The sequence below is a fragment of the Cyanistes caeruleus genome, chromosome 33, assembly GCF_971803275.1.
Source record: "Cyanistes caeruleus chromosome 33, bCyaCae1.hap1.1, whole genome shotgun sequence".
Classification (NCBI taxonomy): Eukaryota; Metazoa; Chordata; class Aves; order Passeriformes; family Paridae; genus Cyanistes; species Cyanistes caeruleus.
In genome coordinates, this window is record NC_141734.1 from 1,714,665 (window position 1) to 1,737,539 (window position 22,875).

Sequence of the window (22,875 nt, forward strand, 5' to 3'; positions counted from 1 at the left end):
CCAAAAAATCAAAAAAAACCTCAAAAAAATCCACAAAAAAAACCCCAAAAAATCCCCCAAAAAATCCCCAAAAAATCCCCAAAAATCCCACTAAAAAAACCCAAAAATCCCCAAAAAATCTTTAAAAAATCCCCCAAAAAATCCTCAAAAAAACCTCAAAAAACCCCCAAAAAATCCCCAAAAAGCTCCTAAAAATCCCTAAAAAATCCCATTAAAAAAACCCCAAAAATCCCCCAAAAAATCTTTAAAAAATCCCCCAAAAAATCCTCAAAAAAACCCTAAAAATCCAAAAAAAATCCCATTAAATAAACCCAAAAAAAACCCAAAAAAATCTTTTAAAAATCCCAAAAAAAATCCTCAAAAAAACCCAAAAAAAACCCCCAAAAAAATCTTTAAAAAATCCCCAAAAAAATCCTCAAAAAAACTCAAAAAAATCCCACTAAAAAACCCAAAAAAATCCCCAAAAAAACCCATTAAAAAACCCCAAAAATCTCCAAAAAAATAAAAAAAAACCTCAAAAAAATCCACCAAAAAACCCCAAAAAATCCCCAAAAATCCCCTAAAAATCCCCCAAAAAATCCCCAAAAAATCTCTAAAAAATCCCCAAAAAACCCCCAAAAATCTTTAAAAAATCCCCAAAAAATCCCAAAAAAATCCCAAAAAAACCCAAAAAAAAATCCCCAAAAAATCTTTAAAAAATCCCTAAAAATCCCCAAAAAATAATAAAAAAAACCCCCTTCCCAATTCCCTGGAAAATCCCATTTTTCCCTGGAATTCCTGCCTCACCTTGGGCACGAAGAGCACCACGAGGGTGATGTAGGACGAGAAGACGACGGCGAGGGAAGCGAAGGCGAAGGCGGCGTCCTGCTGCGAGCTGAGGATCAGCGTCACCGGCGCCGTGATCAGGCACAACACCTGCAAAATCCGGAATGTTCCGGATCTTTCGGAGCTGGGGGGAGGCTCGGGAATTTTTTGGGAATTTTTTGGGGATTTTTTGGGATTTTTTAGGATTTTTTAAAGATTTTTTTAGAATTTTTTAGGGATTTTTTTGGAGTTTTTTTGGGATTTTTTGGGGATTTTTTGGGGATTTTTTTGGGATTTTTTTGGGATTTTTTATGATTTTTTTAAAGATTTTTTTAGAATTTTTTAGGGGTTTTGTTGGGATTTTTTGGGGATTTTTTAGAGATTTTTTTGGGATTTTTGGGGTTTTTTTAATGGGATTTTTTGGGGATTTTTAGGGTTTTTTGGGGGATTTTTTGGGGATTTTTTTGAGGTTTTTTGAGGATTTTTTGGGGGATTTTTTAAAGATTTTTTGGGGATTTTTGGGGTTTTTTAGTGGGATTTTTGGGGTTTTTTGGGGAATTTTTTGGGATTTTTTAGGATGTTTTTTAGCATTTTCTTAGGATTTTTTAGGAGATTTTTTGGGATTTTTTAAAGGATTTTTTAGGATTTCTTTTTAATTTTGGGGCGAATTTTTTGGGGAATTTTTTGGAATTTTTTTAGGACTTTTTAGGATTTTTTCTAATTTTGGGGAGATTTTTTGAGGGAATTTCTTTGGATTTTTTTAGGATTTTTTGTTAGATATTTTGGAAATTTTGGGGGAGTTTTTTAGGACTTTTTATGATTTTTTTTATTTTTTAGGGAATATTTCGGGATTTTTTTTTAATTTTTTATAATTTTTTTTTAATTTTGGGGGGATTTTTTAAGGAATTTTTTGGGGGAGATTTTGACCATTTTTTCGGGAGGAATCTTTGGGATATTTTTGGCATCTTTTGGGGCATTTTTTGGGAATTTTGGAGAATTCCCTTTATTATTCCTTCAGAAATTTTTCCGTCATTTTTAGACATTTTTCCCCCAATTTTTTCCCCAATTTTTTTTCATTTTTGGTGCAATTTTTCTCATTTATTTTAACTTTTTCCCCATTTTTTTTAAAACATTTGGCGATTTTTAGTCCAAATTTTTTGACGAATCTTAAAACAAATTTTAAACGATTTTTTAAACATTTTTTAGGATTTTTTTCCCCGATTTTTTTGCGGGAATTTTCCCCTGGAATTCCGGGATTTACCGCCACGTTGTAGATCGCCATTCCCACCGCCCGGTGGTCGTTGATTTTCTCTGTGGAAACGCTTTTGGTCTCGTAGGCCAAAAAAATTCCCAACAACAGCAACAACCCCTTGAATCCATAAAAAATCCCTGGAAAAAAAAAAAAAAATTGGGAAAGAGGAAAAAAAAATCGGGAAAGTGGAAAAAAAATCGGAATCCTGAAAATTTTTTGGGGTGGAGGCAGAAAATTCCCAAAGGAATCGTCCTGGATTTGATCTGGAGTCCTCAAATTCCACCTGAAATTCTCAAATTCCACCTGAAATTCCCGAATTCCAGCTGGATTCCAGAAATTCCAGGTGAATTCCACAAATTCCCACCTGAAATGCTCTAAAAATCCCCCAAATTCACCCTAAAAATCCCAAATTTTCCCCAAATTCGCCCTAAAAATCCCAAACTCACCATAAAAATTCCGAATTTTCCTGAAATCCCCCAAATTCACCCTAAAAATCCCAAATTCCCCCGAATTTGCCCTAAAAATCCCAATTTTCCCCAAATTTTTCCTGAAAATCCCAATTTTTCCCCAAATTCACCCTAAAAATCCCAAATTTCCCCCACATTCACCCTAAAAATCCCAAATTTTCTCAAATTTTCCCCAAATTCACCCTAAAAATCCCCAAATTTTCCCCCAAATTCACCCTAAAAATCCCCAATTTACCCAAATTTCCCCTAAATTTCCCCTAAAAATCCCAAATTTTCCCCAATTCACCCCAAAAATCCAAAATTTCCCCCAAATTTTCCCAAAAAAATCCCGATTTTTTCCCTAAATTCACCTTAAAAACCCCAAATTCTCCTGAAATTTCCCCCAAATTCACCCTAAAAATCCCAAATTTTCCCCCAAATTTTCCCCGATTTTCCCCAAAATCCCCAAATTTTCCCCAAAATTCCCAAATTTATCCCGAATTCCCGGAATTCCGCACCGAGCCAGGTGTTCATCTTGGCGGAGCTGCAGTGCTCGAGCTGGGGCAGGATGGACACGTCCATGTCCGACTTGGGCTCCTCCTTGGTGAATTCCTGGGACAAAAAAAAACCACCCGGAATCGAGGATTGGGAAAGGGTTTTGGGGATTTTTGGGAACTTTTCAGGATTTTTGGGATTTTTTGGGGTGGTTTTGGGAATTTTTAGGGATTTTTTTTTTAATTTTTAGGGATTTTTTGGGGTGGTTTTGGGAATTTTTAGGGATTTTTTGTGAATTTTTAGGGATTTTTTTGTGAATTTTTAGGGATTTTTTGGGGTGGTTTTGTGAATTTTTAAGGATTTTTTGTGAATTTTTAGGGATTTTTTTGGAATTTCTAGGGATTTTTTTTGGGACTTTTTAGGGATTTTTTGGGGTGGTTTTGGGAATTTTTAGGGATTTTTTTGTGAATTTTTAGGGATTTTTTGGGGTGGTTTTGTGAATTTTTAGGGATTTTTGGGAATTTTTAGGGATTTTTTGGGGAGATTTGTGAACCTTTAGGGATTTTTGGGGTGGTTTCGGATTTTTTTAAGAATTTTTGGGCGAGATTTGGGGGTTTTTAGGAATTTTGGGGGAAAATTTTGGGGTGTTTGGGGATTTCTTAGGGATTTTTGGGGTGGTTTTGTGAATTTTTAGGAATTTTGGGGGGTTTTTAGGGATTTTTGGGAGGAGTTTTGGGGCTTTTTAGGGATTTTGGGGATTTTTGGGGATTTTTAGGATTTTTTGGGGGGAAATTTTGTGTTTTTTGGGGAAGCTTCCATCCTTTTTCCATAATTTTTCCCTAAATTTGAAGCATTTTTAGGTGAAACCCCCCCCCCCCAAAAAAAAACAAACCCAAACTCTCCATGAACCCCAAAACTCCCGGGAAAATTTTCCGGAATTTCCCGGAATTTTCCGGAATTTTCCGGAATTTCCCGGAATTTCCCGGAATTTTCCGGAATTTCCCGGAATTTCCCGGAATTTTCCGGAATTCCCACCTCGATGGTTCGGTGCAGGGGATCCACGATCTGCCACACGCTCAACGTCACCACGTCCAATCCCACCAGACCCCCCACGGTGGCGTAGAGCTTCCAGGGCTCCAGGCTCTGCAATGACGGAATTCCCGCTCACCGGAACATTCCGGGAAAATTCCCGGAAATTCCCAGAAATTCCCGGGCACTGGCGGCAAAAATTCCCGGAAATTCCTGGAAATTCCCGGAAATTCTCACTCATTGAGACCGGAAATTCCCGGTCACCTGGTGGAAGAAATTCCCAGGAATTCCTGGTCATTGATAGCAAAAATTCCCGGAAATTCCCGGAAATTCCTGGAAATTCCTGGAAATTCCTGGTCATTGGCAGCAAAAATTCCCGGAAATTCCCGGAAATTCCCGGAAATTCCTGGTCATTGACAGCAAGAATTCCCAGAAATTCCCAAAAATTCCCAGAAATTCCTGGAAATTCCAAAAAATTCCCAGAAATTCCCGGAAATTCCCGGAAATTCCCGGAAATTCTCAGTCATTGGCAGCAAAAAATCCCAGTAACAGGAAGTTCCCAGAAATTCCCCCAAATTCCCAGAAATTCCTGGTCACTGGCAGCAAAAATTCCCGGAAATTCCCGGAAATTCTCGGTCATTGAGACGGAAAATTCCCGGTCACCTGGTGGAAGAAATTCCCAGGAATTCCTGGTCATTGATAGCAAAAATTCCCGGAAATTCCCGGAAATTCCTGGAAATTCCTGGAAATTCCCAGTCATTGATAGCAAGAATTCCCAGAAATTCCCGGAAATTCCCAAAAATTCCCAGAAATTCCCGGTCATTGACAGCAAGAATTCCCAGAAATTCCCAGAAATTCCCAAAAATTCCCAGAAATTCCCAGAAATTCCCAGAAATTCCCAGTCATTGACAGCAAGAATTCCCAGAAATTCCCAAAAATTCCCAGAAATTCCTGGAAATTCTCACTCATTGAGACCGAAAATTCCCGGTCACCTGGTGGAAGAAATTCCCAGAAATTCCTGATCATTGATAGCAAAAATTCCTGGAAATTCCCAGAAATTCCCGGTCATTGATAGCAAGAATTCCCAGAAATTCCCAAAAATTCCCAGAAATTCACGGAAATTCCTGGAAATTCTCAGTCATTGACAGTGGGAATTCCCAGTAACAGGAAATTCCCAGAAATTCCCAGAAATTCCCGGTCATTGACAGCAAGAATTCCCAGAAATTCCCAAAAATTCCCGGAAATTCTCAGTCATTGACAGTGGGAATTCCCAGTCACCGGAAATTCCCAGAAATTCCCGGAAATTCCCAAAAATTCCCGGAAATTCTCAGTCATTGGCAGCAAAAATTCCCAGTAACAGGAAATTCCCAGAAATTCCCCCAAATTCCCAGAAATTCCCGGGCACTGGCAGCAAAAATTCCTGGAAATTCCCGGAAATTCTCGCTCATTGACAGTGGGAATTCCCAGTCACCGGAAATTCCCAGAAATTCCCAGAAATTCCCCAAAATTCCCGGAAATTCCTGCTCATTGACCGTGGGAATTCCCGGTCACCGGAACCGAGGGGAGCACCCAGATTCCGAAAGAAAACCCGGATCCAAACGGAAAACCGGGATCCTCATGGAAAACCTGGATCCCAACCACTCAAATCCCAGAAAATCACACCCAGATCCTGAAAAAAAAACGGGATTCCAATGGAAAACCGGGATCCCGATGGAAAACTGGGATCCCAACCACTCAAATCCCAGAAAATCACACCCAGATCCTGAAAAAAAAACGGGATTCCAATGGAAAACCGGGATCCTGATGGAAATCCCGGATCCCAACACCCAAATCCTAACAAATCACACCCAGATTCCAATGGAAAACCGGGATCCTGATGGAAAACTGGGACTCCAAACACTCAAATCCCAACAAAATCCACCCAGATCCCAACGGAAAACTGGGATCCTGATGGAAAACCGGGATCCCGATGGAAAACTGGGATCCCAGCACCCAAATCTCAACAAATCACATCCAGATCCCAAAAAAAAACCCGGGATCCTGATGGAAAACCGGGATCCCAACACCCAAATCCCAGCAAATCACACCCAGATCCCAATGGAAAACCCAGATCTTGATGGAAAACCGGGATCCCAACACCCAAATCCCAAGAAAATTTACCCAGGTTCCAACGGAAAACCGGGATCCCAATGGAAAACCCAGATCTCGATGGAAAACCGGGATCCTGATGGAAAACCGGGATCCCAAACACCCAAATCCCAACAAAATCACACCCAAATTCCAACGGAAAACCGGGATCCCGATGGAAAACCTGGATCCCAACACCCAAATCCCAACAAAATCCACCCAGATTCCGATGGAAAACCGGGATCCCAATGGAAAAGTGAGATCCCAAACACCCAAATCCCAATGGAAAACCCTGATCCCAAGGGAAAACCGCGATTCCGATGGAAATCCCAGATCCCAATAAAACCCACTCAAATCCCAAGAAATCACACCCAGATTCCGATGGAAAACCGGGATCCCAGCACCCAAATCCCAACAAAATCCACCCAGATCCCAACGGAAAACTGGGATCCCGATGGAAAACCGGGATCCTGATGGAAAACTGGGATCCCAACACCCAAATCCCAGAAAATCACACCCAGATCCCGAAAAAAAACCGGAATCCTGATGGAAAACCCGGATCTCGATGGAAAACCGGGATCCCGATGGAAAACCTGGATCTCAACACCCAAATCCCAACAAATCACATTCAAATTCCAATGGAAACCCAGGATCCCAATGGAAAACCGGGATCCTGATGGAAAACCGGGATCCCAGCACCCAAATCCCAACAAAAACATCCAGATCCTGAAAAAAAACGGGATCTTGATGGAAAACCAGGATCCCAACACCCAAATCCCAACAAAATTCACCCAGATTCCAACGGAAAACCGGGATCCCGATGGAAAACCCAGATCTTGATGGAAAACCTGGATCCCAACACCCAAATCCCAAATCACACCCAGATCCCGATGGAAAACCCAGATCTTGATGGAAAACTGGGATCCCAAACACCCAAATCCCAACAAATCACACCCAGATCCCGAAAAAAAAACGGGATCCTGATGGAAAACCTGGATCCCGATGGAAAACCGGGATCTCAACACCCAAATCCCAGAAAATCACACCCAGATCCTGAAAAAAAAACAGGATTTCAATGGAAAACCCAGATCTCGATGGAAAACTGGGACCCCAAACACCCAAATCCCAACAAATCACACCCAGATCCTGAAAAAAAACAGGATTCCAATGGAAAACCGGGATCCAAACGGAAAACCGGGATCTTGATGGAAAACCGGGATCCCAACACCCAAATCCCAACAAAAACATCCAGATCCTGAAAAAAAACCAGGATCCCAATGGAAAACCGGGATCCCGATGGAAAACTGAGATCCCAGCACCCAAATCTCAACAAATCACATCCAGATCCCAAAAAAAAACCGGGATCCCAATGGAAAACCGGGATCCCGATGGAAAACTGGGACCCCAAACACCCAAATCCCAATAAATCACATCCAGATTCCAATGGAAACCCAGGATCCCAATGGAAAACCGGGATACCAACACCCAAATCCCAACAAAATCCACCCAGATCCCGATGGAAAACCGGGATCCTGATGGAAAACTGAGATCCCAGCACCCAAATCTCAACAAATCACACCCAGATTCCAAAAAAAACCCGGGATCCTGATGGAAAACTGGGATCCCAATGGAAAACCTGGATCTCAACGCCCAAATCCCAGAAAATCACACCCAGATCATGAAAAAAAAACAGGATTTCAATGGAAAAGCCAGATCTCGATGGAAAACTGGGATCCTGATGGAAAACCGGGATCCCAAACACCTAAATCCCAATAAATCACATCTAGATCCCGAAAAAAAAACGGGATCCTGATGGAAAACTGGGATCCCAACACCCAAATCCCAACAAATCACATCCAGATCCCGAAAAAAAACCGGGATCCTGATGGAAAACCCGGATCTCAATGAAAAACTGAGATCCCGATACCCAAATCCCAACAAATCACACCCAGATTCCAATGGAAAACCAGGATCCCAACACCTAAATCCCAATAAATCACATCCAGATCCCGAAAAAAAAACGGGATCCCAATGGAAAACTCGGATCTCGATGGAAAACCGGGATCTCAACACCCAAATCCCAGAAAATCACACCCAGATCCTGAAAAAAAAACAGGATTTCAATGGAAAACCGGGATCCCGATGGAAAACTGAGATCCCAGCACCCAAATCTCAACAAATCACATCCAGATCCTGAAAAAAAACAGGATTCCAATGGAAAACCGGGATCCCGATGGAAAACTGGGACCCCAAACACCCAAATCCCAATAAATCACATCCAGATTCCAATGGAAACCCAGGATCCCAATGGAAAACCGGGATCCCAACACCCAAATCCCAACAAAATCCACCCAGATCCCGATGGAAAACCCAGATCTTGATGGAAAACTGGGACCCCAAACACCCAAATCCCAACAAAATCCACCCAGATCCCAACGGAAAACCGGGATCCCGATGGAAAACCCAGATCTCGATGGAAAACCTGGATCTCAACACCCAAATCCCAGAAAATCACACCCAGATCCTGAAAAAAACCCAGGATTTCAATGGAAAACCGGGATCTCGATGGAAAAGTGGGATCCAACACCCAAATCCCAACAAAATCCACCCAGATCCCAACGGAAAACCGGGATCCCGATGGAAAACCTGGATCTCAACACCCAAATCCCAATAAATCACATCCAGATCCCGAAAAAAAACCAGGATCCCAATGGAAAACCGGGATCTCGATGGAAAAGTGGGATCCAACACCCAAATCCCAACAAAATCCACCCAGATCCCAACGGAAAACCGGGATCCCGATGGAAAACCAGGATCCCAACACCCAAATCCCAAGAAAATCCACCCAGATCCCGACGGAAAACCCAGATCTTGATGGAAAACCGGGATCCCAACACCCAAATCCCAACAAAATCCACCCAGATTCCAACGGAAAACCGGGATCCCGATGGAAAACCGGGATCCCAACACCCAAATCCCAAGAAAATCCACCCAGATCCCGACGGAAAACCGGGATCCCGATGGAAAACCCAGATCTCGATGGAAAACCTGGATCTCAACACCCAAATCCCAACAAATCACACCCAGATCCTGAAAAAAAACCGGGATTTCAATGGAAAACCGGGATCCCGATGGAAATCCCGGATCCCAACACCCAAATCCTAACAAATCACACCCAGATTCCAATGGAAAACCGGGATCCTGATGGAAAACTGGGATCCCGATGGAAAACTGGGATCCCAGCACCCAAATCCCAACAAATCACACCCAGATTCCAAAAAAAACCCGGGATCCTGATGGAAAACCGGGATCCCAACACCCAAATCCCAACAAAATCCACCCAGATCCCGATGGAAAACCCAGATCTTGATGGAAAACCGGGATCCCAAACACCCAAATCCCAACAAATCACATCCAGATCCTGAAAAAAAAACGGGATCCCAATGGAAAACCGGGATCTCGATGGAAAAGTGGGATCCCAACACCCAAATCTCAACAAATCACATCCAGATCCCAAAAAAAAACCGGGATCCTGATGGAAAACCGGGATCCCAGTGGAAAACCCGGATCTCAACACCCAAATCCCAGAAAATCACACCCAGATCCTGAAAAAAACCCAGGATCCCAATGGAAAACCGGGATCTCGATGGAAAAGTGGGATCCAACACCCAAATCCCAACAAAATCCACCCAGATCCCAACGGAAAACCGGGATCCCGATGGAAAACCAGGATCCCAACACCCAAATCCCAAGAAAATCCACCCAGATCCCGACGGAAAACCCAGATCTTGATGGAAAACCGGGATCCCAACACCCAAATCCCAACAAAATCCACCCAGATTCCAACGGAAAACCGGGATCCCGATGGAAAACCCAGATCTCGATGGAAAACCCAGATCTTGATGGAAAACTGGGACCCCAAACACCCAAATCCCAACAAAATCCACCCAGATTCCAACGGAAAACCGGGATCCCGATGGAAAACCTGGATCCCAACACCCAAATCCCAACAAAATCCACCCAGATCCCAATGGAAAACTGGGATCCCGATGGAAAACCGGGATCCTGATGGAAAACTGGGATCCCAACACCCAAATCCCAGAAAATCACACCCAGATCCTGAAAAAAAACCGGGATTTCAATGGAAAACCGGGATCCCGATGGAAATCCCGGATCCCAACACCCAAATCCTAACAAATCACACCCAGATTCCAATGGAAAACCGGGATCCCGATGGAAAACCAGGATCCCAACACCCAAATCCCAACAAATCACACCCAGATCCTGAAAAAAAAATGGGATCCCAATGGAAAACCGGGATCTCCATGGAAAACTGAGATCCCAGCACCCAAATCTCAACAAATCACATCCAGATCCCAAAAAAAAACCGGGATCCTGATGGAAAACCGGGATCCCAACACCCAAATCCCAACAAATCACATCCAGATTCCAACAGAAAACCGGGATCCCAACACCTAAATCCCAATAAATCACACCCAGATTCCAATGGAAACCCAGGATCCCAATGGAAAACCGGGATCCTGATGGAAAACCGGGATCCCAGCACCCAAATCTCAACAAAAACATCCAGATCCCAAAAAAAAAACGGGATCTTGATGGAAAACCTGGATCCCAACACCCAAATCCCAAGAAAATCCACCCAGATCCCGATGGAAAACCCAGATCTTGATGGAAAACTGGGATCCCAAACACCCAAATCACAACAAATCACATCCAGATCCCGAAAAAAAAACGGGATCCTGATGGAAAACCGGGATCCCGATGGAAAACCGGGATCTCAACACCCAAATCCCAGAAAATCACACCCAGATCCTGAAAAAAACCCAGGATTTCAATGGAAAACCGGGATCTCGATGGAAAAGTGGGATCCAACACCCAAATCCCAACAAAATCCACCCAGATTCCAACGGAAAACCGGGATCCCGATGGAAAACCTGGATCTCAACACCCAAATCCCAACAAATCACACCCAGATCCTGAAAAAAAACCAGGATCCCGATGGAAAACTGGGATCCTGATGGAAAACTGAGATCCCAGCACCCAAATCCCAGAAAATCACACCCAGATCCCGAAAAAAAACCGGAATCCTGATGGAAAACCCGGATCTCGATGGAAAACCTGGATCTCAACACCCAAATCCCAACAAATCACACCCAGATCCTGAAAAAAACCCGGGATTTCAATGGAAAACCGGGATCCCGATGGAAATCCCGGATCCCAACACCCAAATCCTAACAAATCACACCCAGATTCCAATGGAAAACCGGGATCCTGATGGAAAACCCAGATCTTGATGGAAAACCGGGATCCCAAACACCCAAATCCCAACAAAATCCACCCAGATTCCAACGGAAAACCGGGATCCCGATGGAAAACCGGGATCCCAACACCCAAATCCCAACAAAATCCACCCAGATCCTGAAAAATAACCGGGATTTCAATGGAAAACCGGGATCCCGATGGAAATCCCGGATCCCAACACCCAAATCCTAACAAATCACACCCAGATTCCAATGGAAAACCGGGATCCTGATGGAAAACCGGGATCCCGATGGAAAACCGGGATCCCAGCACCCAAATCCCAACAAATCACATCCAGATCCCAAAAAAAAACCGGGATCCCAATGGAAAACCGGGATCCCGATGGAAAACTGAGATCCCAGCACCCAAATCCCAACAAAATCCACCCAGATTCCGACGGAAAACCGGGATCCTGATGGAAAACCCAGATCTTGATGGAAAACCGGGATCCCAAACACCCAAATCCCAACAAAATCCACCCAGATCCCAACGGAAAACCGGGATCCCGATGGAAAACCCAGATCTCGATGGAAAACCGGGATCTCGATGGAAAACCGGGATCCCAAACACCCAAATCCCAACAAAATCCACCCAGATCCCGACGGAAAACCGGGATCCCGACGCAAATCCCGGCTCCCAATTCCCACTGGGGAATTCCCGCCCTTTTCCCAAGGAAATTCCCGGGAATTCCTCGCCTTCCTCTTGTCCTTCTTGTCGTCCTTCTTGGTGAACACGGTGTGCACCCACCAGATCTTGGTGAACATGCTGCCGTAGGCCAGGCTGAATCCCAACCCCAACAGCCACAGCCGCGCCTGGAAAACACCGGAACCCTCGGAATTCCCGCCGGGATCTTCCCCCTTCCCGTTGTTCCCGTTCCCGGGGGGTTTTTCCCGCTTTTTTTCCGGGTGGTTTTGGTGGAGTTTTTGGCGCCTCCCAAGCCCTGGGATTTGGGGGCTGGTTTTGGGGGTTGGGTTGGTTTGGTTGAGTTTATTCCCGGGTTTCTGATTGTTCCGACTGTTCCCAGCCCTTCCTGATCCATTTATTCCCATTCCTGGTTGGATTTCCATCTGTTCCCATCCCATTTTCTCCTGTTCCCATCCCATTTTTCCCAATTTTCCTCCATTCCCATCCCATTTTTCTCCATTTTCCCCAAATTTTCCTCATTTTTCCCCATTTTCCCCTATTCCAAGCCCATTTTCCCCATTTTTTCCCCATTTTTCTCCATTTTCCCCATTTTTCCCCCATTCCCATCCCATTTTTCTCCATTTTCCCCATTTTTCCCCCATTCCCATCCCAATTTTTCCCCATTTTCCCCCATTTTTCCCCACTCCCCCCATTTTTCCCCATTTTCCCCATTTTCCCCCATTCCCATCCCATTTTTCCCAACTTTCCCCCATTTTCCCCCATTCCCATCCCAATTTTTCCCCTATTTTCCCCCATTTTCCCCATTTTCCCCCATTTCCCCCCATTTTTCCCCATTTTTTTCCCCATTTTCCCCCATTCCAATCCCATTTCCCCCCATTCCCATCCCAATTTTTCCCAATTTTCCCCATTTTTCCCCATTTTCCCCCAATTTTTCCCCATTTTTCCCCATTTTCCCCCATTCCCATCCCAATTTTCCCCCATTTCCCCCCATTTTTCCCCATTTTGCCCCATTTTTTCCCCATTTTCCCCCATTTTCCCCCATTCCAATCCCATTTTTCCCCCATTTTCCCCCATTTCCCCCATTCCCATCCCAATTTTCCCCATTTTTTCCCCATTTTCCCCATTTTCCCCCATTCCTATCCCAATTTTTCCCAATTTTCCCCCATTTTCCCCCATTCCCATCCCAATTTTTCCCCATTTCCCCCCATTTTTCCCCATTTCCCCCCCCTTTTTCCTCATTTCCCCCCATTTTTCCCCCATTTTCCCCATTTTCCCCCATTCCCATCCCAATTTTTCCCCATTTCCCCCCATTTTTCCCCTTTTCTCCCCAATTTTTCCCCATTTCCCCCCCATTTTCCCCCATTTTTCCCCATTTTCCCCCATTTTTCCCCATTTTCCCCCATTCCAATCCCATTTTCCCCCATTTTCCCCATTCCCATCCCAATTTTTCCCCATTTTTTCCCCATTTTTCCCCATTTCCCCCCATTTTCCCCCATTTTCCCCTATTTTCCCCCATTCCCATCCCAATTTTTCCCCTATTTTCCCCCATTTTTCCCCATTCCCCCCATTTTCCCCATTTTCACCCATTCCTATCCCAATTTTTCCCCATTTTTTCCCCATTTTTCCCCATTTCCCCCCCATTTCCCCCATTTTTCCCCATTTTCCCCCATTCCCATCCCAGTTTTTCCCCATTTTTTCCCCATTTTTCCCAATTTTTCCCCATTTTCCCCCATTTTCCCCCATTTCCCCATTCACATCCCATTTTCCCCCATTTTTTCCCCATTTCCCCCCATTTTTCCCCCATTTTCCCCATTTTCCCCCATTCCCATCCCATTTTTCCCAATTTTCCCCCATTTTCCCCCATTCCCATCCCAATTTTTCCCCTATTTTCCCCCATTTTTCCCCATTTTCCCCCATTTTTTTCCCCATTTTCCCCCATTCCAATCCCATTTTCCCCCATTTCCCCCCATTCCCATCCCAATTTTTCCCAATTTTCCCCATTTTTCCCCATTTTCCCCCCATTTTTTCCCATTTTCCCCATTTTCCCCCATTCCTATCCAAATTTTTCCCCATTTTTTCCCCATTTTCCCCCATTTCCCCCCATTCCCATCCCAATTTTTCCCCATTTTCCCCCATTTTTCCCCATTTCCCCCCATTTTTTCCCCATTTTCCCCCATTTTCCCCCATTCCAATCCCATTTTTCCCCCATTTTCCCCCATTTTCCCCCATTCCCATCCCAATTTTCCCCATTTTTTCCCCATTTTTCCCCATTTTCCCCCATTTTCCCCCAATTTTTCCCCATTTTCCCCCATTTTCCCCCATTTCCCCATTCACATCCCATTTTCCCCCATTTTTTCCCCACTCCCCCCATTTTTCCCCCATTTTCCCCATTTTCCCCCATTCCCATCCCAATTTTCCCCTATTTTCCCTCATTTTTCCCCATTTTTCCCCCATTTTTCCCCCATTTTTCCCCATTTTCCCCCATTCCCATCCCAGTTTTTCCCCATTTTTTCCCCATTTTTTCCCCATTTTCCCCCATTTCCCCCATTCCCATCCCATTTTTCCCAATTTTCCCCATTTTTCCCCCGTTTTTCCCCATTTCCCCCCATTTCCCCGCTCCCACCTGGCACACGAACGGGAACATTCCGGGTCCGATGTGATATCCGTCCAATCCCAACGGGAAAACGGCGGCGAGCGCCAGGGTGCATCCCACGGCCGTCATGTTGTTCAGGTAGGGCTGGGAATTCTGGATGTACCTGGAAAAAAACAAAAAAATCCGGGAATGACGGAATTTCCCTCCTCCCCAAGGAAAAAAAACCGGGAAAACCCCGATGACGTCACCACTTGGGAGGGATTTTTCCCGTTTTTTCCGACTTTTCCCAGATTTTTTTTTCCCCTCGTTTGTTGAAGTTTCTTCCCAGATTTTCCCATTTTTTCCCAGGTTTTTCCCAATTTTTTCCTGGTTTTTACCGTTTTCCCTCCTTTTTTCCCCATTTTTTCCCAGATTTTCCCCATTTTTTCCGGCTTTTCACCATTTTCCCTCTTTTTTACCCTCTTTTTCCAATTTTTCCCAGGTTTTTCCCAATTTTTTCCTGGTTTTTACCGTTTTCCCTCATTTTTTCCCTGTTTCTCCCGTTTTCCCCAGGTTTTTCCCATTTTTTCCCATTTTCCTTCATTTATTTTCCATTTTTCCCATTTTTTTCCCAGGCTTTTCCCAATTTTTACCATTTTCCCTCCTTTTTTTATCCTGTTTTTCCCAGGTTTTCCCAATTTTTCCCGGTTTTTACCGTTTTTCCTCCTTTTTTCTCCTGTTTCTCCCATTTTTCCCAGGTTTTTCCCATTTTTTCCCAGGTTTTCCCAATTTTTTCCTGCTTTTTAGCATTTTCCCTCTCTTTTTCCCAGGTTTTTCCCATTTTTCCTGGGTTTTTCCCATTTTTTCCCAGGTTTTTCCCAATTTTTTCCTGCTTTTCCCTATTTTTCCCCAATTTTCCCCCAATTTTCTCCCATTTTTCCATTTTTCCCATTTTCCATCCGTTAAAAATTGGGATTTTTTTCACTTAATCCCCAAAAATCAGAATTTTTTTCACTTAAACCCCTAAAAATTGGGATTTTTTTCACTTAAACCCCCAAAATTCAGGGTATTTTTCACTTAATCCCCCAAAATTCAGATTTTTTTTCACTTAATCCTCCAAAAATCAGAATTTTTTTCACTTTAACCCCTAAAAATTGGGATTTTTGTCATTTAAACCCCTAAAATCAAAATTTTTTTCATTTAAACCCCAAAAAATCAGAATTTTTTTTCATTTAAACCCCCAAAAATCAGATTTTTTTTCATTTAAACCCCTCAAAAAATCAGATTTTTTTCACTTAAACCCCCAAAAACCCAGGATTTTTTCCCCCCCAAACACCCCAAATCCCCGGAATTTTTGGGAATCTGATGGGAATTCTTGGGAATTCTTGGGAATTCGGGAATTTTCCCCACCTCACGTGCCCGTTGTAGATGTTGAAAGCCAAACAAACGACGGCCAGGACGATTCCCAACGACGCCAACACCGAGACGGAAATGAACAATTTTTGGGAAAGGAACCGGAACGTTGTGATCACCTTGGTGTAATCAGCCGGAGGGGACCCCCCTGGGCACAAAAATCGGGACGAATCCCAAAAAAAAATTCAGGAATTTGGGAAAATCCGGGAGGATTTTCAGCGTTTTTCCTCATTTTTTCCTCATTTTTTCCATATTTTCCCTGTTTTTAATTTGCTTTTTATTCCCCCTCCCCCGTTCTTTCCAGTTTTTCCCATTTTTTCCCATTTTTCCCATTTTTCCCAGTTTCTCCAATTTTTTCCCATTTTTTCCAAGTTTTTCCCATTTTTCCCCATTTTTTCCCAAGTTTTTCCCATTTTTCCCCATTTTTTCCCAAGTTTTTCCCAATTTTCCCCCATTTTTTCCCAGTTCTTCCCTGTTTTTCCCAAGTTTTTCCAATATTTTCCCATTTTTCCCCATTTTTTCCCAAGTTTTTCCCAATTTTCCCCCATTTTTTCCCATTTTCCCCCTTTTTTCCCTCATTTTTTCCCAGTTTTTCCCAAGTTTTTCCCATATTTTCCCATTTGTTCCCATTTTTCCCATTTTTCCCCATTTTTCCCCAATTTTTCCCAGTTTCTCCCAGTTTTCCCAAGTTTTTCCCATTTTTCCCCATTTTTCCCAGTTTTTTTCCCTGTTTTCCACCAGTTTTTCCCAATTTTTCCCCATTTTTCCCCATTTTTCCCAGATTTTCCCAATTTTCCCATTTTTCCCCCCATTTTTTCCCATTTTCCCATTGTTTTTTCCCATTGTTTTTCCCATTGTTTTTCCCATTGTTTTTCCCATTGTTTTTCCCGATTTATTTTCCCGCCGTTGTTTTTCCGGCTGTTGTTTTTTCCCATTGTTTTTCCCATTTTTTCCCATTTTTCCCATTGTTTTTCCCATTGTTTTTCCCATTGTTGTTTTTCCCTTTGTTTTTCCCATTGTTGTTTTTCCCATTGTTTTTCCCATAGTTTTTCCCATTTTTTCCCATTTTTCCCATTGTTTTTCCCATTGTTTTTCCCGATTTATTTTCCCGCCATTGTTTTTCCGGTTGTTGTTTTTTCCCATTGTTTTTTCCCATTGTTTTTCCCATTGTTTTTCCCGATTTTTTTCCCGCCGTTGTTTTTCCGGCTGTTTCTCACCGATCCATTTGTCGTTGTTGTACCAGGACAGGTTGTCCTTGGTGCTGTCGTAGTACCCGATCTTCTTGTACACCCCACCTGTGGCACCGGGTGACAAGGGACAGGTGACACCGGCACAGGTGACACCGGAACAGGTGACAAGGGACAGGTGACACCGGCACAGGTGACACCGGAACAGGTGACACCGGCACAGGGGACACCGGGACAGGTGACAAGGGACAGGTGACAATGGCACAGGTGACACCGGCACAGGTGACAATGGACAGGTGACAGTGGACAGGTGACACCTTGGGGACACCAGGACAAGTGACACCGGCTCAGGTGACAAGGGACAGGTGACAATGGACAGGTGACACTGGAATAGGTGACAATGGACAGGTGACAATGGCACAGGTGACACCGGCACAGGTGACACCGGCACAGGGGACACCGGAATAGGTGACAATGGACAGGTGACAATGGCACAGGTGACACCGGAATAGGTGACAATGGACAGGTGAAAATGGCACAGGTGACACCCTGGGGACACCAGGACAGGTGACAATGGACAGGTGACAATGGAGACATGACACCAGGACAGGTGACACCGGAATAGGTGACAATGGACAGGTGACAATGGCACAGGTGACACCTTGGGGACACCAGGACAGGTGACACCGGGACAGGTGACACCGGCACAGGTGACAATGGAGAGGTGACACCAGCACAGGGGACACCGGCACAGGTGACACCTTGGGGACACCAGGACAGGTGACACCGGCACAGGTGACAATGGACAGGTGACACCTTGGGGACACCAGGACAGGTGACACCAGGACAGGTGACAATGGACAGGTGACAATGGAGACATGACACCGGAACAGGTGACACCGGCACAGGTGACAATGGACAGGTGACAATGGACAGGTGACACCTTAGGGACACCAGGACAGGTGACACCGGAACAGGTGACAATGGACAGGTGACAGGGGACCGGTGACACCAGGGGGTGGCACAGGTGGAACTTGAGGACATCCATGGGTGGTGGAGCCAGAGGGGGTTGGTGTCACCCGAAGGTCCTTGAATGTCACCCAAAGGTTCCTCAATGTCACCTGAAGGTCCCTCAGCATCACCCACCATTGTCCCCCACTGTCCCCCGCTGTCCCCTCACCTTGGAGCTGCTCGATGAGGGTCCAGGCCATGCGGGAACCGCTGGCGTCGAACACCACGTGACCCTGGTGGGACACGGGGACGGCGTTGGGGACACCCTTGGTGTCACCTCCACCCACAGGTGACTCTTGGTGACACCTCAATGTCCCCTCCACCCACAGCTGGATCCTGGTGACACCTCAATGTCCCCTCCACCCACAGCTGGATCCTGGTGACACCTTTGATGTCACCTCCACCCAAAAATGACTTTTGGGGCCACCTTTGATGTCACCTCCACCCAAGGACAAATCCTGGTGACACTTTTGGTGTCACCTCCACCCAAAGACCAATTTTGGTGTCACCTTTGACGTCCCCTCCACCCACAGCTGGATTTGGTGACACCTTTGATGTCACCTCCACCCAAAAATGACTTTTGGGGCCACCCTTGAGGTCACCTCCACCCAAGGACAAATTCTGGTGTCACTTTTGATGTCACCTCCACCCACAGCTGGATCCTGGTGACACCTTTGATGTCACCTCCACCCAAGGACAAATCCTGGTGAGACTTTTGGTGTCACCTCCACCCAAAGACCAATTTTGGTGTCACCTTTGACGTCCCCTCCATCCACAGCTGGATTCTGGTGACACCTTTGACGTCACCTCCACCCACAGCTGGATCCTGCTGACAATGTCCACCCACCGAGACGCCCTCGAAGGCCGAGGAGTTGAGGGCCCGGTAGATCTCGTCGGTGATGTTCTTGTTGTTGTAGTTGAAGTCCTCCAACCTCAAACCCTTCTTGACCAACTCTTGGGACGTCTTGTTGAGGGCCAAGGCCAAGGCCCAGATGGCGTCGTAGGCCAGAGGCGCCTCCTGGAACCCCCCGGTCTCCTCCGGGTTCTTCCCCAGCCTCTTCTGGAGCTTCTCGATGAACTCTTGGGACGTCTGGTGGACAACACCCAACGGTCACCCAGTGGTTGGGTTGGAGACCACTCAAAGTTGACCCAAAGTTGACCCAAGGTTGACCCAAAGTTGGGTTGGAGACCACCCAAGGTTGACCCCAAGTTGGGTTCGAGAACACCCAACATTGACCCAATGGTTGGGTTGGAGACCACCCAAGGTTGACCCAAAGTTCGGTTGAAGAACACCCAAGGTTGACCCAAGGTTGACCCAAAGTTGACCCAAAATTGACCCAAAGTTTGGTTTGTGAACACCCAAAGTTGACCCAAGTTTTGAGTTGTAGACCACCCAAGGTTGACCCAAAGTGAGGTTGGAGACCACCCAAAGTTGACCCAAAGTTGGGTTTCAGACCACTCAAGGCTGACCCAAAATTGACCCAAAGTTGACCCAAGGTTTGGGTTGGAAACCACCCAAGGTTGACCCAAGTTTTGAGTTGGAGACCACCCAAGGTTGACTCAAGGTTGGGCTGGAGACCACCCAAGGTTGGGTTGTAGACCACCCAAAGTTGACCCAACAGCTGGCTTGGCCACCACCCAACGTTGACCCAACGCTTGTCTCAGCTGACCCCTCCCAGTTCTCCCAGTGCTCCCAGTACCATGTTGGAGATGCTGCGGGTGTTCTCGGGGTTGAGCATGACGATCTCCGTGGTGACGTGGCCTTCAACGGCCTCGGCCATCTCGGCCTCGGTGCAGTTGATGGCCGGGTCCTTGATGCGGAACCAGTTGTCGGCGTACCAGCCAATCAGGAACCAGACGTACTTCTTGCCGTAGAGCTTCTCCTTGTAGACCTGGAAGGGTGGGGAGATCCAAGATCCGTCATCGGAATCTGTCAGTCGGTCTTCACGGTTGGTCCATCAGTATTGATCCATCATCATTGATCCATCATCATCATCATCATCATCATCGTTATCATCACCATCCATGTCCATCCATGATCCATCAATTCCCACCACTGATCCATCATCATTGATCCATCATCATCCATCATCATTGATCCATCATCTTCATCATCTCCATCATCATCCGTCTCCATCCATCCATGATCCATCATCATCATCCATTATCAGAATCCATCATCCATCTCCATCCATGATCCATTGATTTTCATTATTGATCCATCATCATCATCATCGTCATCATCATCATCATCATCATCATCATCATCATCATCATCATCATCATCATCTCCATCCATCCATGATCCATCAATTCCCACCATTGATCCACCATTGATCCATCATCATCATCATCATCATCATCATCATCATCATCTCCATCCATCCATGATCCATCAATTCCCACCACTGATCCATCATCATCATCATCATCATCATCATCATCATCATCATCATCTTCATCCATCCATGATCCATCAATTCCCGCCACTGATCCATCATCATCATTGTCATCATCCATGTCCATCCATGATCCATCAATTCCTACCATTGATCTTCATCGCTGGTCCATCAGCATTGATCTATCATCATTGATCCATCATCATCATCATCATCATCATCATCATCCATCCGTGATCCATCAATTCCCACCACTGATCCATCATTGACCCATCACCATCATCATCTCCATCCATGTCCATCCATGATCCATCAATTCCCACCACTGATCCATCATTGATCCATCACCATCATCATCATCATCATCACCATCACCATCATCTCCATCCATCCATGATCCATCACTTCCCACCGTTCCCACCTCACAGAAGACTTTCCTCGCCTCGGTCTCATAGAAGAGCCCCACGATGATCCGGGCGTCCTGGCGCTGTGGGATTGGACAGCTCGTTAAGCCACGCCCACCTCATTTGCATAATTGCATGTCCATCTCCCACCGCTTTGGCCGTTCCTGGTTGACCACGATGGATTTTTGGGGGTCCACCATGGTTGGGGAGGGGTTTGAGGGTGGGGTTGGACCTCGGGGTGGTCCTGAAGGTGGGGTTGGACCTCGAGGTGGTCCCATGGGTGGGGTTGGACCTCAGGGTGGTCCCATGGGTGGGGTTGGACCTCAAGGTGGGGGTTGAGGTCTCACCTTGAGGTTCCGGACGGGCGCGGCCGGGTCGGAGAAGAAGCTCTGGCGGAAGGTGATCTCCAAGCCGGCCTCCTTCACCCGCTGGTCGAGGTCATCCAGGGTCTGGTGAGGACCAAAAATGGGGTTGAGGAGACCAAAAATGGGGTTGGAGACACCAAAAATGGAGTTTGGAGACACCAAAAATGGGGTTTGGAGACACCAAAAATGGGGTTGGAGACACCAAAAATGGGGTTGAGGAGACCAAAAATGGGGTTGGAGACACCAAAAATGGAGTTTGGAGACACCAAAAATGGTGTTGAGGAGACCAAAAATGGGGTTGGAGACACCAAAAATGGGTTTGGAGACACCAAAAATGGGGTTGGAGACACCAAAAATGGGTTTGGAGACACCAAAAATGGGTTTGGAGACACCAAAAATGGGGTTGGAGACACCAAAAATGGAGTTTGAAGACACCAAAAATGGAGTTTGAAGACACCAAAAATGGAGTTTGGAGACACCAAAAATGGGGTTTGAAGACACCAAAAATGGAGTTTGGAGACACCAAAAATGGGGTTGGAGACACCAAAAATGGTGTTGAGGAGACCAAAAATGGGGTTGGAGACACCAAAAATGGGTTTGGAGACACCAAAAATGGTGTTGAGGAGACCAAAAATGGGGTTGGAGACACCAAAAATGGGTTTGGAGACACCAAAAATGGGGTTGGAGACACCAAAAATGGAGTTTGGAGACACCAAAAATGGGGTTGGAGACACCAAAAATGGAGTTTGGAGACACCAAAAATGGGGTTGGAGACACCAAAAATGGGTTTGGAGACACCAAAAATGGGGTTGGAGACACCAAAAATGGGGTTTGGGAATTCTGATGGAATTTTTTGAGAATTCCAATGGAATTTTTTGGTAATTCTGATGGAATTTTTTGGGAATTCTGATGGAATTTTTGGGGGGAATTCCAACACAATTTTGGGAATTCCACCAGAATTTTTTGGGAACTCCAACACAATTTTTTTACACAACTCCAACAGAATTTTTCCCAGAATTCCACCGGAATTTTTCCCAGAATTCCACTGGAATTTTTCCCAGAATTCCACCGGAATTTTTCCCAGAATTCCCCCGGAATTCCGGAATTTTTTTTCCCGTCGGGAATCCCTACCGAGGTGAAGACCTCCGTGGTCTGCTGGATGGTGGCGATCTTGGTCCAGCCCCACTTCTTGAAGAGCTGAACCCGTGTGGGGTTGTGGAGCGTGGCCGACGGATGAGTCCGGAAAAACGTCGGGAATCGCTGCCGGTTGGAAAGGGCCGGCGAGCTGGAGCCGTAGGAAAGCTGGGAATTCCCGGGAAAAAGGGGTCGGTGAAGGTTCTGGAAGGTTCTTGGGTGGGGTTTGGGGTTCTGGAAGGTTCTTGGGTGGGAATTTTGGGGATTTGG

The 22,875-nt window shown here is 45.5% G+C and overlaps 1 protein-coding gene across 1 annotated transcript in view; it reads right to left on the reverse strand.

Moving 5' to 3' along the window:
• Positions 1 to 22,875, reverse strand: part of GABBR1 (gamma-aminobutyric acid type B receptor subunit 1) — a 42,614-nt gene that overhangs the window by 6,465 nt on the left and 13,274 nt on the right. The window contains exons 5-18 of the mRNA XM_086870658.1: positions 22,603 to 22,773; positions 21,454 to 21,555; positions 21,124 to 21,189; positions 20,004 to 20,195; positions 19,151 to 19,393; positions 18,473 to 18,536; positions 17,323 to 17,400; positions 16,103 to 16,253; positions 14,744 to 14,876; positions 12,171 to 12,287; positions 4,033 to 4,140; positions 3,021 to 3,114; positions 2,066 to 2,193; positions 787 to 915 (exon numbers count right to left, since the gene is read on the reverse strand). Coding sequence (XP_086726784.1) covers positions 787 to 915; positions 2,066 to 2,193; positions 3,021 to 3,114; positions 4,033 to 4,140; positions 12,171 to 12,287; positions 14,744 to 14,876; positions 16,103 to 16,253; positions 17,323 to 17,400; positions 18,473 to 18,536; positions 19,151 to 19,393; positions 20,004 to 20,195; positions 21,124 to 21,189; positions 21,454 to 21,555; positions 22,603 to 22,773 — 1,776 coding nt within the window. The remainder of the gene's footprint in view (positions 1 to 786; positions 916 to 2,065; positions 2,194 to 3,020; positions 3,115 to 4,032; positions 4,141 to 12,170; positions 12,288 to 14,743; positions 14,877 to 16,102; positions 16,254 to 17,322; positions 17,401 to 18,472; positions 18,537 to 19,150; positions 19,394 to 20,003; positions 20,196 to 21,123; positions 21,190 to 21,453; positions 21,556 to 22,602; positions 22,774 to 22,875) is intronic.